General features: G+C 52.0%; 8 protein-coding genes across 8 annotated transcripts; 3 read left to right on the forward strand and 5 right to left on the reverse strand.

The window, feature by feature from the left end:
- Positions 1 to 1,592: 1,592 nt before the first annotated feature.
- Positions 1,593 to 3,649, reverse strand: BJX68DRAFT_253542 (Ser/Thr protein phosphatase family protein; the record flags this gene model as incomplete). The annotated part of the gene is made up of 2 exons (XM_071042729.1): positions 1,593 to 3,259; positions 3,319 to 3,649. 2 exons carry the CDS (start codon positions 3,647 to 3,649, stop codon positions 1,593 to 1,595), a joined length of 1,998 nt encoding a protein of 665 aa, XP_070901965.1.
- A 680-nt stretch (positions 3,650 to 4,329) lies between these two features.
- Positions 4,330 to 5,485, reverse strand: BJX68DRAFT_230773 (bZIP transcription factor). The gene is made up of 2 exons (XM_071039256.1): positions 5,350 to 5,485; positions 4,330 to 5,298 (listed from the first exon to the last, which is right to left on the reverse strand). The coding sequence occupies exons 1-2, from the start codon at positions 5,420 to 5,422 to the stop codon at positions 4,490 to 4,492; spliced, it is 882 nt and encodes a 293-aa protein (XP_070901966.1). The 5' UTR covers positions 5,423 to 5,485; the 3' UTR covers positions 4,330 to 4,489.
- A 315-nt stretch (positions 5,486 to 5,800) lies between these two features.
- On the forward strand, positions 5,801 to 7,184 carry BJX68DRAFT_263918 (Gfo/Idh/MocA family protein; the record flags this gene model as incomplete). Its single annotated transcript, XM_071044804.1, has 3 exons — positions 5,801 to 5,913; positions 5,973 to 6,106; positions 6,178 to 7,184. 3 exons carry the CDS (start codon positions 5,801 to 5,803, stop codon positions 7,182 to 7,184), a joined length of 1,254 nt encoding a protein of 417 aa, XP_070901967.1.
- Positions 7,185 to 7,322: 138 nt separating this feature from the next.
- Positions 7,323 to 9,234, reverse strand: BJX68DRAFT_216171 (flavin-containing monooxygenase). The gene has a single exon (XM_071037814.1). The coding sequence runs from the start codon at positions 8,881 to 8,883 to the stop codon at positions 7,423 to 7,425; it is 1,461 nt and encodes a 486-aa protein (XP_070901968.1). The 5' UTR covers positions 8,884 to 9,234; the 3' UTR covers positions 7,323 to 7,422.
- Positions 9,125 to 10,813, forward strand: BJX68DRAFT_216178 (lipase/thioesterase family protein). Its single transcript, XM_071037815.1, has 3 exons — positions 9,125 to 9,546; positions 9,598 to 9,743; positions 9,798 to 10,813. The coding sequence occupies exons 1-3, from the start codon at positions 9,365 to 9,367 to the stop codon at positions 10,535 to 10,537; spliced, it is 1,068 nt and encodes a 355-aa protein (XP_070901969.1). The 5' UTR covers positions 9,125 to 9,364; the 3' UTR covers positions 10,538 to 10,813.
- A 29-nt stretch (positions 10,814 to 10,842) lies between these two features.
- Positions 10,843 to 12,201, reverse strand: BJX68DRAFT_216200 (SDR family oxidoreductase). The gene is made up of 3 exons (XM_071037819.1): positions 11,672 to 12,201; positions 11,228 to 11,621; positions 10,843 to 11,173 (listed from the first exon to the last, which is right to left on the reverse strand). Exons 1-3 carry the CDS (start codon positions 12,009 to 12,011, stop codon positions 10,891 to 10,893), a joined length of 1,017 nt encoding a protein of 338 aa, XP_070901970.1. The 5' UTR covers positions 12,012 to 12,201; the 3' UTR covers positions 10,843 to 10,890.
- Position 12,202: 1 nt separating this feature from the next.
- Positions 12,203 to 14,502, forward strand: BJX68DRAFT_216221 (cytochrome P450). The gene is made up of 4 exons (XM_071037820.1): positions 12,203 to 12,626; positions 12,673 to 13,118; positions 13,164 to 13,548; positions 13,598 to 14,502. Exons 1-4 carry the CDS (start codon positions 12,438 to 12,440, stop codon positions 14,210 to 14,212), a joined length of 1,635 nt encoding a protein of 544 aa, XP_070901971.1. The 5' UTR covers positions 12,203 to 12,437; the 3' UTR covers positions 14,213 to 14,502.
- Positions 14,258 to 15,873, reverse strand: BJX68DRAFT_216197 (wax synthase family protein). The gene is made up of 2 exons (XM_071037818.1): positions 14,834 to 15,873; positions 14,258 to 14,765 (listed from the first exon to the last, which is right to left on the reverse strand). Exons 1-2 carry the CDS (start codon positions 15,714 to 15,716, stop codon positions 14,329 to 14,331), a joined length of 1,320 nt encoding a protein of 439 aa, XP_070901972.1. The 5' UTR covers positions 15,717 to 15,873; the 3' UTR covers positions 14,258 to 14,328.
- Between the last annotated feature and the right edge of the window lie 154 nt (positions 15,874 to 16,027).

Genomic DNA, 16,027 nt, shown 5'->3' on the forward strand with positions numbered 1-16,027 from the left:
CACCCCTCATTCTACTCTTGGGAAATGGATGCTTGAGGGGTCGGCGTAGCCCACTATCCATCCATCTCCTGAACGCTGACCACATCCAGCTCAAGACTGGGGCCAAGCTCGAGTAGTTGTCTACCTAGGTACTCTCAGCCCCTTAGACCTGAACTAACCTTGTCCAGTAGCGGTTATTTTTTGCTTATCCCTCTAAATCGCCTGTATCCTGAGCTTCGACCGGGCGGGCCTCGCACGAAATTGTCTACAGCGGACGGATGTGATGTGCTCCGACGCTCTGACACTAGCTAGGCGGAAGCCTTGGCCAATCCTACACTGTCTTGATCGCTCCATTCTGCTTGGTATCAGCTTGGCATAATAACCTCCAAGTCTTCGAGAATGAAACCGAATACACTAAAGCCCTAGCGCTGTAGGTATAATTAGGGAAAGGATAGTAGGTCTAGTGTATACTAGGCTGAATCGTGGACAGTCCCTGCTTCGCTTCACACGTCGAAGTACTGTAAACATACAATCCTTTTTCTCCAGGTCTGATCTAGTCTCTCATTGTTTAAGTTGAGCACCCCGGTTCCTGAACGATGCGCTGCAAATATCAGAGCTTGGGAATCCCCGCATGGTCATTTCGACCCCCTTGCATGCCACTCGATGATTATTACTACCCATGATCTGCCTCGCACACTTTTCTAGGCGAGAAAATGAGCCAAAACGACCCTGCGCGATGCGTCTCGCAAGGAACAGTGGCCCTTGCATATTTATGGAATATTTGCTTATTCAGTCCTACATGTACGTCACCTCTGTGTTTTTGGACTGCAGTATAGGTAGGGGGTATCTCTCTACAGCATGAGTTGCGGTGTGATTCATGGGCCAATGGGCAGATGTGAAGCTTGCGTATATCCTCCTGGTCGCACAGTGAGCGAGTTTTGTCTCACAGCCCCGTTGGATGTCCACGCATTGCCCCTTATTTGTGATGCATCTACCGTGTTACCTCCCATCACCCCTCCAGTAGTCAGTGACTAGAACCTAGAGCTTGTGACCGTCGTGGGGATCTTAAGTCTCGAAGGCTCTTCCCTCCTTTCCTGGCTTTACCGCCTCAGCCCATGGGCCCTTGGTCATGTCTCTCTGCTTACCGAGGCATCCATGGTGTCTACGAACAGACACAAATACCAGGCCATGTTGCTTCCTCTATACCAACATCACCATCTTTTCTTCTGCCCCAACACTCTTCATTTGTCCGGCTACAATTTCGGCTGATCATGTCATTCGCCTTCGAGTCCTTCGTTTTTACATTCCCGTTTCGAGAAAAGGGCACCAATATGGTCACCGTGTTACTCGTGTTACTAAGGAGAAACCAGGAAATCCTAAGCCCGTAGAATCGGTTGAATAGCAAGATAGCTACGAGCGCTGAAAGGACGTGGAACCTGAAGTACAGGCAACTATTTCATTCTGCACTTGGCAATTTGAGACTCCCGAAAACAACCACAAATTCGACTACTGCCTGCCACCGAAACCACTTACTATCTCATCTCCTAGTCAACTTGCGATACGAGCCGTCGGAACCTGCTCGTGCATGCTCTTTCACGGCCTCGAAGTTGTGACTACTTCCCGATCTGGCAAGCACCTGAGCTATTCCATTTCTTCTTCGCATACTCCTGAAGAAAAGTCCTTGTTGTGATCCCCTTATTCATATATGGCTGGACATCTCTCTCTATATACGTTCCGTTGATACCCGGGCACTTCAATATCGAGTCTTTGAAGTGACTGATGAACACCAGATCGACTTTGCTGATCTGCTCACTGACCTCGATATCCTGGTACTGAAAGTAGGTCGGATTGGCATATTGTTCTTTCAATTCCCAATGGATAGTGTCGTCACCGCAGGCTTCGGACTCCGGTACTTTCCCCGTGCAGTTGCCAAAATCGTCGTGTGTGACGTGACCCGGGTTTGGATCATTGGGGAGAAAGTAACGACGCGCGTGAAGAGTGTGCTGCACGGAATTTCCCGCATCGATCAAGGGAAGCAGTATATCCTGCACAGTACCTGTGGGCCTCTTCGACTTTGGTTTTGAGAGACACCCAAGCGCAGACAGTGCGACGTTACCCTTCACGTTGGGGATGTACAAGAAGTCATCGTTGAAAGGCAAGATTGTCAATGCGTCGCCGACAGTAAAATTGCCCCGGTACAGATCGTACCGGACGGAGCCGTTATTCATGAGAATCACCCGCGGATTTATGGAGGTCTCATGTTTGACTGTCTCGTTTAGGGCATCCTTCAATAGGGTATATATGTTTCCTGGTGTTCCCGGAGGACAGACCCACAGATAGTAAGATCTAGACGCACATCCGAGCACTACCGTGAGATTCAAATCTTCTCGGGCCTTCAAGATATCGTCCGAGACCTTTCGACCCAAAGGCGTATCGAAATCAGCGGGCACATCCCCGTCTTGAGCCCCAATGGCATGATAGGCAAATGTTCGGCGATTGAAGTCAAGATATCGGCGATCGATATAGTAGGCCGGAGACATTGCGGCGGTGGTCTTTGCTGGTGTGCATGTTTTAGTAGGAGTGCTAACTCCAGCAGGGAGGGTCTTGGTCGCATTCCATGCAGTATTGTTGGAAACCACGCCGCGTAGGGCCACCCAACCAACTGTGTCGCTATATCGCCCTGACTCAAGCCCGGAGGACTGGGAATCAAAGCACTTAAAGTCTCGTTGATGAGTATGGCCGCCGAACACTTGGATTGGGACGTCTGGTTTGTGCTGTCGCAGGTACGCCTCGAAGCAGACGAGCGGATTCTCGTTGGCGTATGTTCCCTTGAAGGTACAATTATCGCGTAGTCCCGCGTGCCCAAGCAAGATATAAAGGTCAACCTCCTTTTCTAGAGCCCTTTTGAACCACTGCTGACTGATAGTGTAGTTGTGCCCTCGGACATAAGTGGCGGTTGCAGTCATGTTCAGTTTGAAATCAAGTAGAGTGAATCCAAAGGCCATAACTCGCAGACCGTGCTTGGTTGTGAAGTAGCGATACTGCTGGCCCAGACCCACAATAGTTCGATTATCGAGTTCTATTTCGACATTGCTCGTGACAAATCTGTCTCCATATATCCGGTAGAAGTTTTCATGGATATCTCTGCTGACGTCCTTTTGATAAAGATCGTTGTTTCCGACAGTCAGTAGGTCGAGTTCTAGGTTTTCGAAGAGACCGCGGGACACTCGACCGTACGGCTTTGTGCTGTCGCTGAGACCGTTGCCAGTAACCAGGTCCCCTCCAGCCGATGTGAGCACTTTAGTGGACCACGGCAAAGAAGAAAGAAAGAGATCATACCAGTATCGACCACAAGAAGATCCACATTTAGCTGGTCAGCCCTGTCACGCATTCGCTTCACAAAGGAGACAAGGTCACCCCAGTCCGCGCCATAGTCTACCTCGTTCAAATGGCCTTCCAACCACCCATGGGTATCGGTAGTATGAAGGAAGTTGACCTCTCCCCAAGCGAGCCCACGCCATGGACCATTAGTTGCATTGTGCCCGTCAGGCTGCTGGAAGGTAGTCAGCTCGCTGGATCTGGCTGTACCACACACCGCGTCAAGATAGGTGTCCGTGGCCACGCAGGTGACTGCCAATGCTGTGATGAAGAGACGGGATAGGAAGCCCATGTTTTGACTCCGTGAGCTTCGCCGCGTGTAACTGAGGGAGGGCTGTATTGCAATGAGCGGGGACATGGGCAGAAAGCCTGATCCGCTTAAGATCTCTAATACTTACGCTCAGTGAAATTCTCCTTTGCAATGCATGCATGCAAGACTACTTCTGCTATCAGGTTATATGGATACTCTGACGGCTGTCTACATCTTTGCTTCTTTTGCTTGCTCGCTAGGGTTGGTTGATCCCCGCACATTGGTTACACGGTCCTTATGCACCAACACCATTAAGGCAAAAGTGCCTGTAAAGACGTCACTGCATGCAAAACGGAGTAACCATGTAGTCCGGGTGGTGTTTGCGGAGAGCTGACTTGCAGGTTCTCCAGGTTCTTGGTTGCCTTGAATCTTCTCACCCTAATTGCGATGTTCTGGCTTTGATCTCGAACAACTCAACTGGGCACCCCGAGCAACCTCAGGTTAACGGATTCCAGAAAGAGTTCCCCGTGACACGGATGTATAGCAGCTGCTGGGATATAAAACCCCAAGTGTACTAGGCCACTTGACCTTATGCTGATCTTTTCTAGGCTCCGGTCCATGACGGACACGCGCCAATCAACTGATGTCCTTCCGATTTCCGGACTGTCGTGTAAACGTTACACCAGGGACAAACAGGCATTTCAGCTCCAGTACGAACACCTGTTGAATTATCACAGTACACAACCGTCCTCAACTCCAGCTTGCAGCCGCGCCCAGATTTTATCGTCCACCCTCATGGCTTACTCCCCAGCAGCCCTCAGGCCGTGAATCAATCAATAGCTTCTCAAAGCTTTATGTCAACGCAGTTATTACAATCCATGATTACTCGGACTCGCTATGAGAACAGGCAACACGCATATGACCAGGGATCAGCTGCACCGGATCCTCACCCCTCGCTCTCCTCCAATGGTTAGTCGAATCAATCAAGTCCTGACATCCTGCCACAGCCCATGCCCATTTCCTCAGAAACTCCGGCGTCGCCTCCCAACTCTCCGCTCTATATGGTTCGCCCCATACGATGAGACCAGACTCCCCTTCCGGCAAAGCCGTTTGTTTGTCAGTAAGTGTTGGATCCAGTCCCGGAGAAGACGACGACGATAGCGCATTCGTCACAAACAGATTCAGATTAATCAAATCGCCAACAAGATCCCTAACAAGATCCGAGTGGCTAAACTCAAACTCGAACTTGATTAAATTCTCCCTCATCCGCGGAAAAGGAATGAAGTTTATCCACGACGAGTGGACGACATTCATTTGCGTGCTCGTGGGCGTGAGCGAGTCACAGAAAGGCCGGCCCCCTGTCGTCACCGGAACGATGACCGAATACTCCGGGAAATTTGATGTCTCGTAGTATTTGAACGGCTCGGCCAGGGCCGTATCCGAGAGCCGGTATTGCGTTGTGAGCCGATTGAGAAGGATCTTATTCTGGGATAAGCCGCGAAACACGTTCCATTTCACGAGGTGAAGCAGCCTGTGGTCCTGCGGGAGAGGGTAGCAGCTTATTTCCGCTTTTGCAGAGGTGATCAGACCAGTAGTGGTCTGTTGCTCGTCGAGACGCCAGCTCGAGACGTGATATTGACGCTGTTTGTTTGATTTGGTCGAGCCAGGAACTTTGCCCTGATGGCGGGCTCCTATGATCGTTAGCTGTGTTCAAAGTATGGGGTCCAAAAAGGCACACGTACTGAACGCCCGTTGGTTGATCCGATTCTGGATCCTCTTTCGCTGCCTCTTCTCTGCAGCTCGAGCGTCTTCCATCGCTCGCCTTACCGATGAATTGGAATAAGGAATTACCCAGGAGATGCCGGAGATAGTTCTTGGAGAGTTGCAGGTTGATAGTGCTGACGTGGGACCTTCAAGGCGAGATTAGGCTGCAAACTAGCCCTAAACCGGCAAAAATGTAATCGCCCCAGGATGCACTAGCACCGCCACTTTGCGAAAAGGGCAGAAATGTAATTCGTCCGAGATGGAGTATACTATACGTAGATCTTGGGTAGGGGCTTGAATCGAAATGGAAAGATTGTAAGTCTGGCTATTCCAGCTTATCTTCGGGATGGTCTTTATAAAGCCATCGCAGCGCCCTGCGAACCCATTCAACACAGCCCTAAGTAAATCAAGAGCAGGGAAAAGTTGGTCATGGCTTCGCTATTCTCCTTTATTGCCCGCAACTGGCAGATCTACTCGCCTACTGAGCTTCCCAAGTCGCGAGACGCCCTGAAGTTTGGAATTCTGGGTGCGGCCAATATCGCGTGAGTCGGCCTTCTCTTTTCGCTTATACCCCCCAGTCTCCGATGCTGACCCTCAGCAGAGAAACTGTTTTGATCAAACCAGCAAAGACACACCCAGGCGTTATCGTCCAAAGCGTTGCAGCACGCGACAAGCAAAGGGCGACAGAGTACGCCAAGCGACACAGTATACCCCAGGTGCATGATAGCTACGAAGGTAGTAGCCCCCCTCCCTTTCCGTCCATCTAGGTATTTCACGTTTTGAAGCAGCAGACTAACTGAGTATAGCCATGCTCAACGACCCCGCCATAAACGCAATCTACATCCCCCTCCCTGTAAGCCACCACTACGAATGGACCGTCAAAGCCATCTCGAAAGGAAAACACGTCCTCGTCGAGAAACCCTCAGTCGCAAACGCCACAGAAGCAGAGGCCCTCTTCAACTCACCGCTCCTCAAATCTCCCAATGCACCTATCGTCCTCGAGTCCCTGCACTATATCTTCCAGCCAGCCTGGCGCGTCTTCCTCACCTTCGTCGACAAACCGAATGTTGAGCGGGTGGTTTCGGTCGCAAAGGTTCCCGCGTACGTTGTTCCCAAGGGGAGCAGTCAGCGACAATATGAGACGGGAGGTGGATCGCTGCTCAATATAGGTATGTATCCTATGAGTGTTCTCCGGGAAGTCATGGGCGCCGAGCCGGAGGAATGTACGCGGTGCATTGTGAAGCGCGCTCCGTCGCCAAACGAGCAGATCGATGAGAGCGCCGAGGCAACATTCTCCTTTTCGAATGGAAGAAAGGGCGAAATCGTCTCTGATATCAGCGGCGGCCCACTCTCCTTCCCATCCTTCAACATCACAGTCCTACACAAGGAAGTCGAGGTCCCCATCGACGACTCGAATGCCACAGGCGGACCCAAACCGGCACCCGGCCAGAAACTTCACCGCATCCGACGCGTCACGCTAAGTAACTTCATGATGGCGGCAGCATGGCACAGGCTCGATATCCAGGACGAATATATTATCCGGCAGGCTGAGCGGGTCGTCAAGCGGTGGACGAAGAAGGAGTCCCGGAAGGTCTATACATTCCGGGATGCGGGGATTGATGAGCCGGGAGAGGCGCATTGGAGTTCGTTCCGGTATCAGCTTGAGCAGTTTGTCAACCGCGTGAATGGGAAGAAGGGGGTTGATTGGGTTGGTGGCGAGTATAGCCTTGCGCAGGCGAGGATGGTGGATATGGCGTATGAGAAGTGTGGGTTGCCGGTTAAGAGGACGAGTTCGTTTGTGCAGGGAAGTTGAGAGGGGGTTAGTGTGGCTCTCCATTGTGTAAATCTGTTGTGTTTTGGTGTTTAGTGGGTATATTTCATGTCGTACAGCATTCGGTCTACGCACTGATCCGACGGAGAATTTACCCGTGCCCTAATTTAATCAGGAAACTATAAAACTCGAATCATAAGTGCATTGCTCATATCTAAAAGAAGCGGTATCATTGCATACAGAAACAAATCAAAGTTATACAAGGAAAAAAGGCATAGAATCATTGCGTCTTCTTCTCCCCCAGGTACTCCATTCCCTCATCCAGGTTGCCGTATTTCGCAAACCACAGGTCACTCAAGTAATTATCTCTCGGCACCCAAGGACCACGGTCCGCAGCCTTTGGCAGATCCTTCTCTGCCTTGGTGACATATGTAGAGGAGAGGTTGAGGAGGCGGCGAGGCTGGATGTTTGCTGCCATGGCAGGCGCAAGACGGGGTACGACGGCTGAGTATCCGCGTTTCTCGAGACCCTTGAGGAGTCGGCACAGAGTGAGAGCCGTGGCATCTGCACCAAGCGTCCAGGAGGCGTTTGTGTAGCCGATGATGAAGCCGGCGTTGGGGATATCCTGGAGCATCATGCCGTGCCAGATGTACTTCTCGCTGACCTGCACAGGAACGCCATCAACGGTGACAGAGGCACCGCCTGCGATCCTGAGACGCAGACCAGTCGCGGGAACAATCATGTCTGCGTCAAGAAACTCGCCAGAGTTGAGCTGGATACCCTTTGGAGTGACGTTTGCAATTGTGTCTGTTTTCACGGATGCTTTGCCCGTGTGGAAGCTCTTGTAGAAGTCACCATCGGGAGAAACGCAAAGCCGCTGGTCCCACGGGTTGTAGCTCGGCCGGAAATGGGGATCCCATGGTACGCTCTTGGGGAGCCGATGGGTTGCAGCAAGACGGAGGATCAAACGAGCAATCCAGGGGAAGGCCTGACAGAAAAGGAAGAAGAATCGAGACGAAAGCATCCAGCTGATGCGGATTAGGGGGCGCGCAATGAACGCCGGCAGGAGGTAGCTGAGAAGAGGTTTGCGGTTGGGCAAGGGAAGAATGTAGGTAGGACTGCGCTGAAGCATAGTGACATGTTGGGCCTTTTCAACAAGATTTGGAAGCAGAGTAATTGCCGTGGCACCGCTTCCAACGATGACAATGCGCTTGTTTGAGTAGTCCAAGTCTTCCGGCCAGAACTGGGGGTGCACAATTTGACCGGTGAACTGGTCCAACCCGGGAATATCGGCCTTGAGGGGCGTGTGGTAGTCGTAGTAGCCTGTGCCGAAGATGATGAAGCGGGCTGAGATGACTCTCATCTGCTCGTCGGCCGTGTTTTCCACGGACAATGACCAGGTGTTGTCGGTGGATGACCAGTCGGCGCCACGCAAACGCTGCTTATATTGAATGCGGTCCGCAATACCGAACTGCTCAGTCGTGCTCTTGAGGTAGTCGACGATGGCGCCTCCCTCTGCAATGGCAACATCTCGATCCCAGGGCTTCCAGGAGAATCCGAACGTGTATAAATCACTATCGCTGCGGATTCCGGGGTACTTGAACAAATCCCAAGTGCCTCCAAGGTTGTCTCTAGCTTCTAAGATTGTATAGCGAAGGTGTGGAAGCTGGGTCTGGATTCTGTATGCGCTGTTGATGCCGGATATACCAGCCCCAACAATGACGACGTCATAATCAGTCATGTTTGTGTGTGTTGATGCAAGGCAAGAAAAGAAATGGTCGGGCTCTTATTAAGGTATCACACGAAAGCCGTTAATGCAAGACACTGAGAAGAAAAAGAAAGGTGTATGTGAAGCGGACATGAAGCTTTAAAGTTGGTTGTTGAAGTATCTGCCACGAGTGCCGAGGCTTGTCCCAAAGCGGAAAGAGTAGCGAGCAGAGGCAGAGCAGCGAGACCGCGCGGACCAGCCTCGGGATCTTGTTCTTTGGCGCAACCCCGGATTCTGTTGGGAACTTTGAATTTCTCGGTTCGCGATCGATCGCTTCTGACCCCAAACTGCAAGCAGTAACGCTTGCGACTTTCGTTGCGGCTCACATGCAGTGATGTCTCCTTCCTCGGAGTAGTGCGCAACTCCTGCCTCCCCGGACTCAGGGTGCGATACATATATCGAGGGAAATTAGGAAGAACACGCATCAGATCAGGCCACGACAACGTACGACATCATGCTCACCATCGCGCAGAAGCTCGACTATATTCCGGCTGCCTTATCAGTCGCGCTCACCTTTGTGTGGGCAGTGTTGACCGTTGCCTGGCGTGCCCCTCAATATCCCACCCACTGGCTGCTCCATATCGGGTACTCTGTGTTTAGAAAAAGCACAGCGCGTTTTTCGGCGCTTCAGATGCAGTAAGCACTCGGAAAATTAATCTGTGTTACTAGTTTGCTGATGGTTTGCAGATATGTGTTACCAAGCACGAATTTGGTGTACAATGCGTGGATTCGCTCTGTGCGACAGAAGCCCCTGACCCTGAAACTCGACCATGGCGCGATGGGCCATTGGATTGGGGACCCAAACTCCAAGAATATCCTGGTTTGGTATCACGGTGCGTCGAACCATATTCACCATCAATATAAATAGAGTTCTAACAAAAATGCAGGTGGCGGCTTTGCGCTCCCCGCAAACATCGGGTATTTCAAGTTCTTCGCCCAGCTCGTCGCTGATGCCGAGCGCCACGGCCATCCGCTCGCCATCTTCGCGTTAACGTATACTCTCGCCCCAGTAGCCACATATCCCACGCAGTTGCGTCAAGCAGTGGAAGCGCTGCGCTACATTCTCGTCGAGAAACGCCACGCAGCAAGCAACGTCATGCTTGGTGGCGACTCCGCAGGCGGCAACCTAGTCGGCGGCGTCCTCTCGCACCTCGCACACCCGCACCCGGCAATCGATCCCATCAAACTCAAACTCGACGACCGTCTCGCAGGCGCAGTCATGATCGCCCCCTGGACTCTTCTTCAACCCGACATGAGCGGCCGCGTCGTCGACTCCCGCGGCGACCTGATTACCCCCCGTGTCGGGGAGATCTGGGGACCAGGGTACCTTGGTGGTGCACCAAATGACTTTTATACTGATCTGTCGAACGCACCGATCGATTGGTATGCTAACTTCCCCATTCGTAGGATTCTAGTCTGTGGTGGCGAGCGCGAGATCCTTTTCCCTGTGATTGAAGACTTCGTGGAGAAGCTGCGCCAGGGATTCAAAGGGGATGTTGAATTCTGTATTGGCAAGGGCGAGGGGCATGTTGCGCCTGTTTATAATCTGTACCTTGGGGATAAGCGGGAGACGCAGCAAGGGGCCAAGGCGAAGGCATTTATCCGCGAGCTGTTGGAGAAGATGTAGACTGCTAATGCTAGAATGAGAGTGTAAGGAATATGCTTTATGGATGGATATGAACATGTATATAAATTTTACCCGAGTCGAGATCTTTGGTGTACGAAGAGGACATGAGCGTCTGCACTTAGCGCTAAGTACATGTGACTAGTAAGACGCTTATTTGTACTTCTGTCAGTGCTGGGGCCCTAAATCTGAGATCTGTTTACTCTACGGAGTAATCGAGCGTTGTTACACAAGTATTACGCTCCGAGGGATCGCCCGGAAATATAATGGTTACACAGCATAGTTCAAACTCAAATGTTGCATGAAAAGTTCGGACAATATTCAAACAGGGTATAAATTCAGTCATAGCGTCTCATCTACTGCTCCTTGAGCTGCTTTGCCTGCCACTCGCGGAGTTTAATAAAGTCCCGAGATCCAACTCCACGGGCAAACTCCTGGAACCAATTCGGCAGCGCTCGCAGCATGCTAAGCGGGGTATAGTATGAGGGAAGGATAATCTGTCCGCTGCTCTGCTTGACGACCTGCTTGACCACTGCGGCGGAAACCATCTCCGGTGTGAGGATTGGCTGCTTGAATTCCGAGCCAGCGTCGGTTAGGACCTTGATCATTGGCGTGCGAACCCAGAGGGGATGGACAATTCTACCAAAAAATTAGCTTAGAGTCCTAATGGGAAAAGGTGGGGAGAACACATACGAAGTCCGAACTCTGGGCGCCTTGTACCACAAACGCAACTCCTGGCGCAGACCTTCGTGGAAAGCAAGCGCACTGGCCTTGGTGCAGCTGTACTCGACCATATCTCCCAGACCGATGAAGCTGGCCATACTGGCAATGGTGATGATATGCCCGTGGTTCTTTTCAATCATGCTCGGCATGAATTCGCGCACCATAAGGAAGTGAGAGACCGTGTTTACTTCGAATGTCTGCCTGATCTTGGCCTCTGGCTTCTGCAAAATCGTGCCGTCATGGCCAACGCCCGCATTGTTGATGAGAACCGTGGGATCGCCGAGCTTGGCCCGGATCTTCTCCGCGACTTCGGCAATGCTGGCCGAAGAGGTAATGTCGGCTTTGTAGAACGTAACTCGCGACGCTACTCAAGCGATTAGTAGAGATCCCGATTCCGGCTGTGATATCACATACGTAGAGAGAATGTCGGTTCCTGAATGTCGAGAATCACCACGCGAACGCCAGTCTTGGCTAGATCAAGCACCATTTGCTTGCCAATGCCGCTGCAGCCACCGGTAAGCAGCACCAGTTCGCGGTCGGGCTCCCATTTCTCGAGAGGTACTCCGTTGTTCAATGACCGGTTCGTCAAGTAACGGTTCGTTTGGCGCACGAGGGCCAGCGCCAACAACACAAGGATAGCTTTAGGAGCAAGTGGATGTCCCAACACATCCTGCACTTGAGGCGGCAGCCGCTGAATGATAGGCTGCAGCCATTGTCCAAGGACTAACGAGAGGTGATCGAGAGAGAATGACATAGTAATTAAAACTGTGACAGGCGTGAAACGGACTAGGAATAATCAGATGGCATGGTCGGACATTGCGCGATTATTATTATATATCCAGATCCAGCTAACCTTCCCGCGAGACCGAGGCACGCACATGAGGCCCAATTTATGGAGCAGGGTTTGGAGGACGTGGTTGAGGTGATTCCAACAATCGAAAACTGGGGAAGCCACTTTCCCGATACGGAAACAGTCGCGAGGCACGTGACTTGGCCAGGGGTGATCGGCGCGGCTCTTCACATGGAAAGTCGCCCTCCACAACTCGTGACATCTGCCTCTTCACGTTCGTTCATCATGGCTTGCATCATCCTGTCGTTATCCTGCAGCCTGAGGTCCTTTCATATATCTGCCGAGGTTGCCTCAGCATCCACAGACTCATCAAGAAGTGACTGAGTGAAAATGATTCCCATTATTCTTGCTCTCAGTATAGTGGAGGCGATCCTCCTACAGCGCACGGTCTTGATTGATGCTCCATTTCGGACCGTTGCGTTGGGTTCAGCCACTGTCAATCTGATCCTCCTCGTGATCTATGACCTTTTTATCTGGCCGTTCTTCTTGAATCCGCTGCGTCACTTACCCAAGGCTCCGGTAAGCTCCATCTGAACACTAGAGAGCTCTTACTGACCAGAAGCAGGGCAGCTTCAATGCAGGTCGCGTTATCTTCGACAATCCCCGCGGCCGCCTGCCCCTCGAGTGGATCAAGACTATCCCCAACGATGGTCTCATCCATTTCAGGGACTTTTTGAACCGGAGTCAGCTCTTGGCGACGAACCACCAGGCTCTGCTTGATATCATGAGCACCAATACTTATGATTTTGAGAAACCCTGGCGGGCCCGCGAGTTCCTGGCGCGGATCATCGGGTTCGGTCTGATCCTTTCTGAAGGTGCTGTACACAAGAAGCAGCGCCGTGCTTTGACCCCCTCGTTCCATATGAAGAGCATCCGTGCTTTGTACACGCTGATGTGGGATAAGACCAATCAGCTGCTGGAGGCTCTTGACGAGGAAATCCGTCTCCATCCGATGGAAGGCACCAGCCCAGACAGTGGCTGGGGAAAGGTGGAAATGAGCGTCTGGGCTAGGTACATCCTCCACTCCTGACAATTAGCCAAAAGCTAACCGACTAGTCGTCTGACTCTGGACATCATTGGGCCTGCAGCCATGGGCCGAGACTTCCGCACGATCCAAAACACCGAGAACAAGGTCGCAGACAGCTTCATGGCCATCCTGGAACCTACGAAGGAGAAGATGGCCTTCCTGGCCGTCAACTTTATTCTGCCCCAGTGGTTCGCCAAGCGCCTTCCCTGGCGGTTAAACAAGGTCGTCGACGATGAAGTTGGCTACCTGCGCAGTATCTGCAAGGAAATCGTCCATGAGAAGAGAATCGCCATCACCGCCACCAAGGCCACAGCCACGGAGCTAGAGGCCGACATTCTCGGCTCGATGATGCTGGGTGGAGATTTTACAGATGACGAGCTCGTCGACCAGATGCTGACCTTCCTCGCTGCCGGCGTACGTGCTCCCCCGTCCTCTTTTACAGCCACATACTGATAAGAAACAGCACGAAACGACTGCCAGCGCTCTCACTTGGACTTGCTATCTCCTGACCCTCCATCCAGACATCCAAGAGCGTCTCCGCGCTGAAATCCGCGCCGCCATCCCTTCAGCTACCCACCCCATTACTAGCGCTGATCTGGAATCGTTGCCTCTGCTGAATGGCGTGTGCCAGGAAGTGCTCCGCCTCTATCCCACCGTCCCTACCACAATCCGCGAAGCTGTCCGCGACTCCACGATTGCCGGCAAGCACATTCCCAAAGGAACGAAGATCCTCTTGTGCCCCTACGCAATCAACCGCTCGCCAGAATTCTGGGTGGATGGGGACGAGTTCCGTCCTGAGCGCTGGATTGATACGGATCCAGCATCGGGTGAGCAGTCAGTTAACCATACTGGAGGCGCATCGACAAATTTTGCTCAGATTACCTTTTTGCACGGGCAGCGATCTTGTATTGGAAAAGATTTCGCGAGGGCGGAGCTGCGCTGCGCGGTTGCGGGGGTGGTTGCAAAATTCGCATTTGAAATGGAAAATCCGAAGCAGGAGATTCACATTGCGGGTGCGGTCACGACGAAGCCGGTCGAGGGTATGCATCTGAAGATGCGAGCAGTTGAAGGGTGGTAAACCTGCGATATTTGACTGCATTTCAAACCATTTATGTATATGATTTATGAACAACGCATATAACAATGATGTCTGTACTATACTCTTGCTTGACTCGCCGCTCGGATAGATCATGGTTAAAAACGTTCCCAAATGCTCCAGCTCTCAGGCAGTGGGGCAGACGCCAACGACTCAGGAATCATACTGTAGCTAAAAAAAGACGGTGCGGTTTGATATCCCCACCAGATAACATACGTGACATCCGCGGCCCATATCAGAATTCTGGTGATATACCAGTCAGGCAAAAATTGCTCCAAGATCTGGACGGAGACGGCTTCTTGCAGCGCAACGAAGAACGGTAGGAGAATGAAGAAGACCATCATCATGAGTACCGCGTGAAGGTCTTTTGAAACGGCGTACGTTCCTGCAGCATGTACAACCCCTGATATAACGAAGGACAGGAACCCAACAAGAAATCTGCCGAGCGCCACGGGAATCCGACGCGGGATGAGGGCGGAGGAACTGCTAATAAGTGTGCGCCGGCACAGGTCGTGCCATAGCTTGCCCCAGATGTCTATTCCCCAGTTACTTCGGTTTTCTTCTAAACGATGGGAATGCGAGATCTGCGGGGAGTATAGGTACCTTTCAGTCTAGGCCAAAACATATATCGCCACGACCCGAATACAGGCGGATACATCCACGGATCTGAAGCCCGAGTGGGTGCAACAAGGTAAAGCATGCCAACATCAATCAGCGCAACCGCTGCATGGATTCCATCGATGAAGGCGTAACAGGCCGCCCAGCAGGCTGGTGGGAGGAGGAACCGCCGGACAAGTTTCGCGCTTGCCTCTGGCGATGGGCGGAGCTGGTGGCCAAAGTATTGAAGCTCGAACTGGAGTAAATGGGGTCCGTTGAGGAATGAGTGGAAATTGGAGCAGAGAGCGGCATAGTTACGCCCGAAAACGACCCAGTATGCGTCGTAGACGAGGTAGGCAATGAATAGTTTCAAAGCTTCCTTGACCAAGAAAGAGAGGCGATTTTGCGTAGCCACCTTAAGAGTGAACCGTTCTTCTTCTTGATGCTTCTCTGCTTTTTGCTGGAATCCGTTCTGGGAAGTCATATTCGTCCTCTTCAGCTCCGGAAGATATCTCTTCGAGCCATGCGCCCAGCCGATACCGCGGGGGTTGATGAGTAGATCGCAGACAGAGAGGAGTCGTCCGAGTGTCAATCCCGGAGGGAGGGGTTTCCATACATATTCTGCAGGCGCAGAGTCGTTCACCTTTACCAGCCGATATAAGCGACGCGGATTGTCGACGAGAAGCAGCTCAATGGCGCGGAGCGCATACGCAACCGAAAGAAAGGCATTCGCATAGTTGAGTATTATCAGCGACGTTGGTGGGTAGCGCGCCGATGCTATTACGCTGGATGTTATCGCTGTCACATAAACGGTTCTTTTCAGAGAGGGAGACAGCGGGATCTTTTCATCGGCGAACAGCAAGGTGCCGACGAGGAGGATGGTGGTCATTCTCTCCCAGGCGCAAAATCAAGTGATAGTAAAATGGAGAAAAGAAGATTCATGACGGACGGTGAATTGTTTAGGTCGAGTTAGCTGAATTGATTCATGTGAGAATGGCACTGTTTCTCTGTTCGTCAGACATTATGCCTCCGCGGCCCGAGACTCGTCAGTTTATTTATTCATCGCCACCATCCATCCATAGTCTCGCGGTGATATCATTTTGGATGCTGTCGTTAGGCGAGGACCCACGTGCGCATGAATCATTATTGTTCCTCAGTCATTGAGGCCCTGACAGGCTGACTGCCCCATGCTGAGCGCAC

The sequence above is a fragment of the Aspergillus pseudodeflectus genome, assembly GCF_044049435.1.
Source record: "Aspergillus pseudodeflectus strain CBS 756.74 chromosome Unknown BJX68scaffold_9, whole genome shotgun sequence".
NCBI classification, from domain to species: domain Eukaryota; kingdom Fungi; phylum Ascomycota; class Eurotiomycetes; order Eurotiales; family Aspergillaceae; genus Aspergillus; species Aspergillus pseudodeflectus.

What these genes read in the sequence shown, in the direction of transcription:
- BJX68DRAFT_216197 (XM_071037818.1), bottom strand. Translation starts at nt 15,716, where the DNA reads ATGACCACCATCCTCCTCGTCGGCACCTTGCTGTTCGCCGATGAAAAG. An exon ending in GTTTTGGCCTAGACTGAAAG is followed by an intron (nt 14,766 to 14,833) that starts GTACCTATACTC and finishes ACTGGGGAATAG; the next exon opens with ACATCTGGGGCAAGCTATGG.
- BJX68DRAFT_216200 (XM_071037819.1), bottom strand. Translation starts at nt 12,011, where the DNA reads ATGTCATTCTCTCTCGATCACCTCTCGTTAGTCCTTGGACAATGGCTG. An exon ending in GGAACCGACATTCTCTCTAC is followed by an intron (nt 11,622 to 11,671) that starts GTATGTGATATC and finishes TCGCTTGAGTAG; the next exon opens with CGTCGCGAGTTACGTTCTAC. An exon ending in GCGCCCAGAGTTCGGACTTC is followed by an intron (nt 11,174 to 11,227) that starts GTATGTGTTCTC and finishes ATTTTTTGGTAG; the next exon opens with AATTGTCCATCCCCTCTGGG.
- BJX68DRAFT_230773 (XM_071039256.1), bottom strand. Translation starts at nt 5,422, where the DNA reads ATGGAAGACGCTCGAGCTGCAGAGAAGAGGCAGCGAAAGAGGATCCAG. An exon ending in GATCAACCAACGGGCGTTCA is followed by an intron (nt 5,299 to 5,349) that starts GTACGTGTGCCT and finishes TAACGATCATAG; the next exon opens with GAGCCCGCCATCAGGGCAAA.
- BJX68DRAFT_216221 (XM_071037820.1), top strand. Translation starts at nt 12,438, where the DNA reads ATGATTCCCATTATTCTTGCTCTCAGTATAGTGGAGGCGATCCTCCTA. An exon ending in GTCACTTACCCAAGGCTCCG is followed by an intron (nt 12,627 to 12,672) that starts GTAAGCTCCATC and finishes GACCAGAAGCAG; the next exon opens with GGCAGCTTCAATGCAGGTCG. An exon ending in TGACCTTCCTCGCTGCCGGC is followed by an intron (nt 13,549 to 13,597) that starts GTACGTGCTCCC and finishes GATAAGAAACAG; the next exon opens with CACGAAACGACTGCCAGCGC.
- BJX68DRAFT_216171 (XM_071037814.1), bottom strand. Translation starts at nt 8,883, where the DNA reads ATGACTGATTATGACGTCGTCATTGTTGGGGCTGGTATATCCGGCATC.
- BJX68DRAFT_216178 (XM_071037815.1), top strand. Translation starts at nt 9,365, where the DNA reads ATGCTCACCATCGCGCAGAAGCTCGACTATATTCCGGCTGCCTTATCA. An exon ending in TTTTCGGCGCTTCAGATGCA is followed by an intron (nt 9,547 to 9,597) that starts GTAAGCACTCGG and finishes GATGGTTTGCAG; the next exon opens with ATATGTGTTACCAAGCACGA. An exon ending in TATCCTGGTTTGGTATCACG is followed by an intron (nt 9,744 to 9,797) that starts GTGCGTCGAACC and finishes ACAAAAATGCAG; the next exon opens with GTGGCGGCTTTGCGCTCCCC.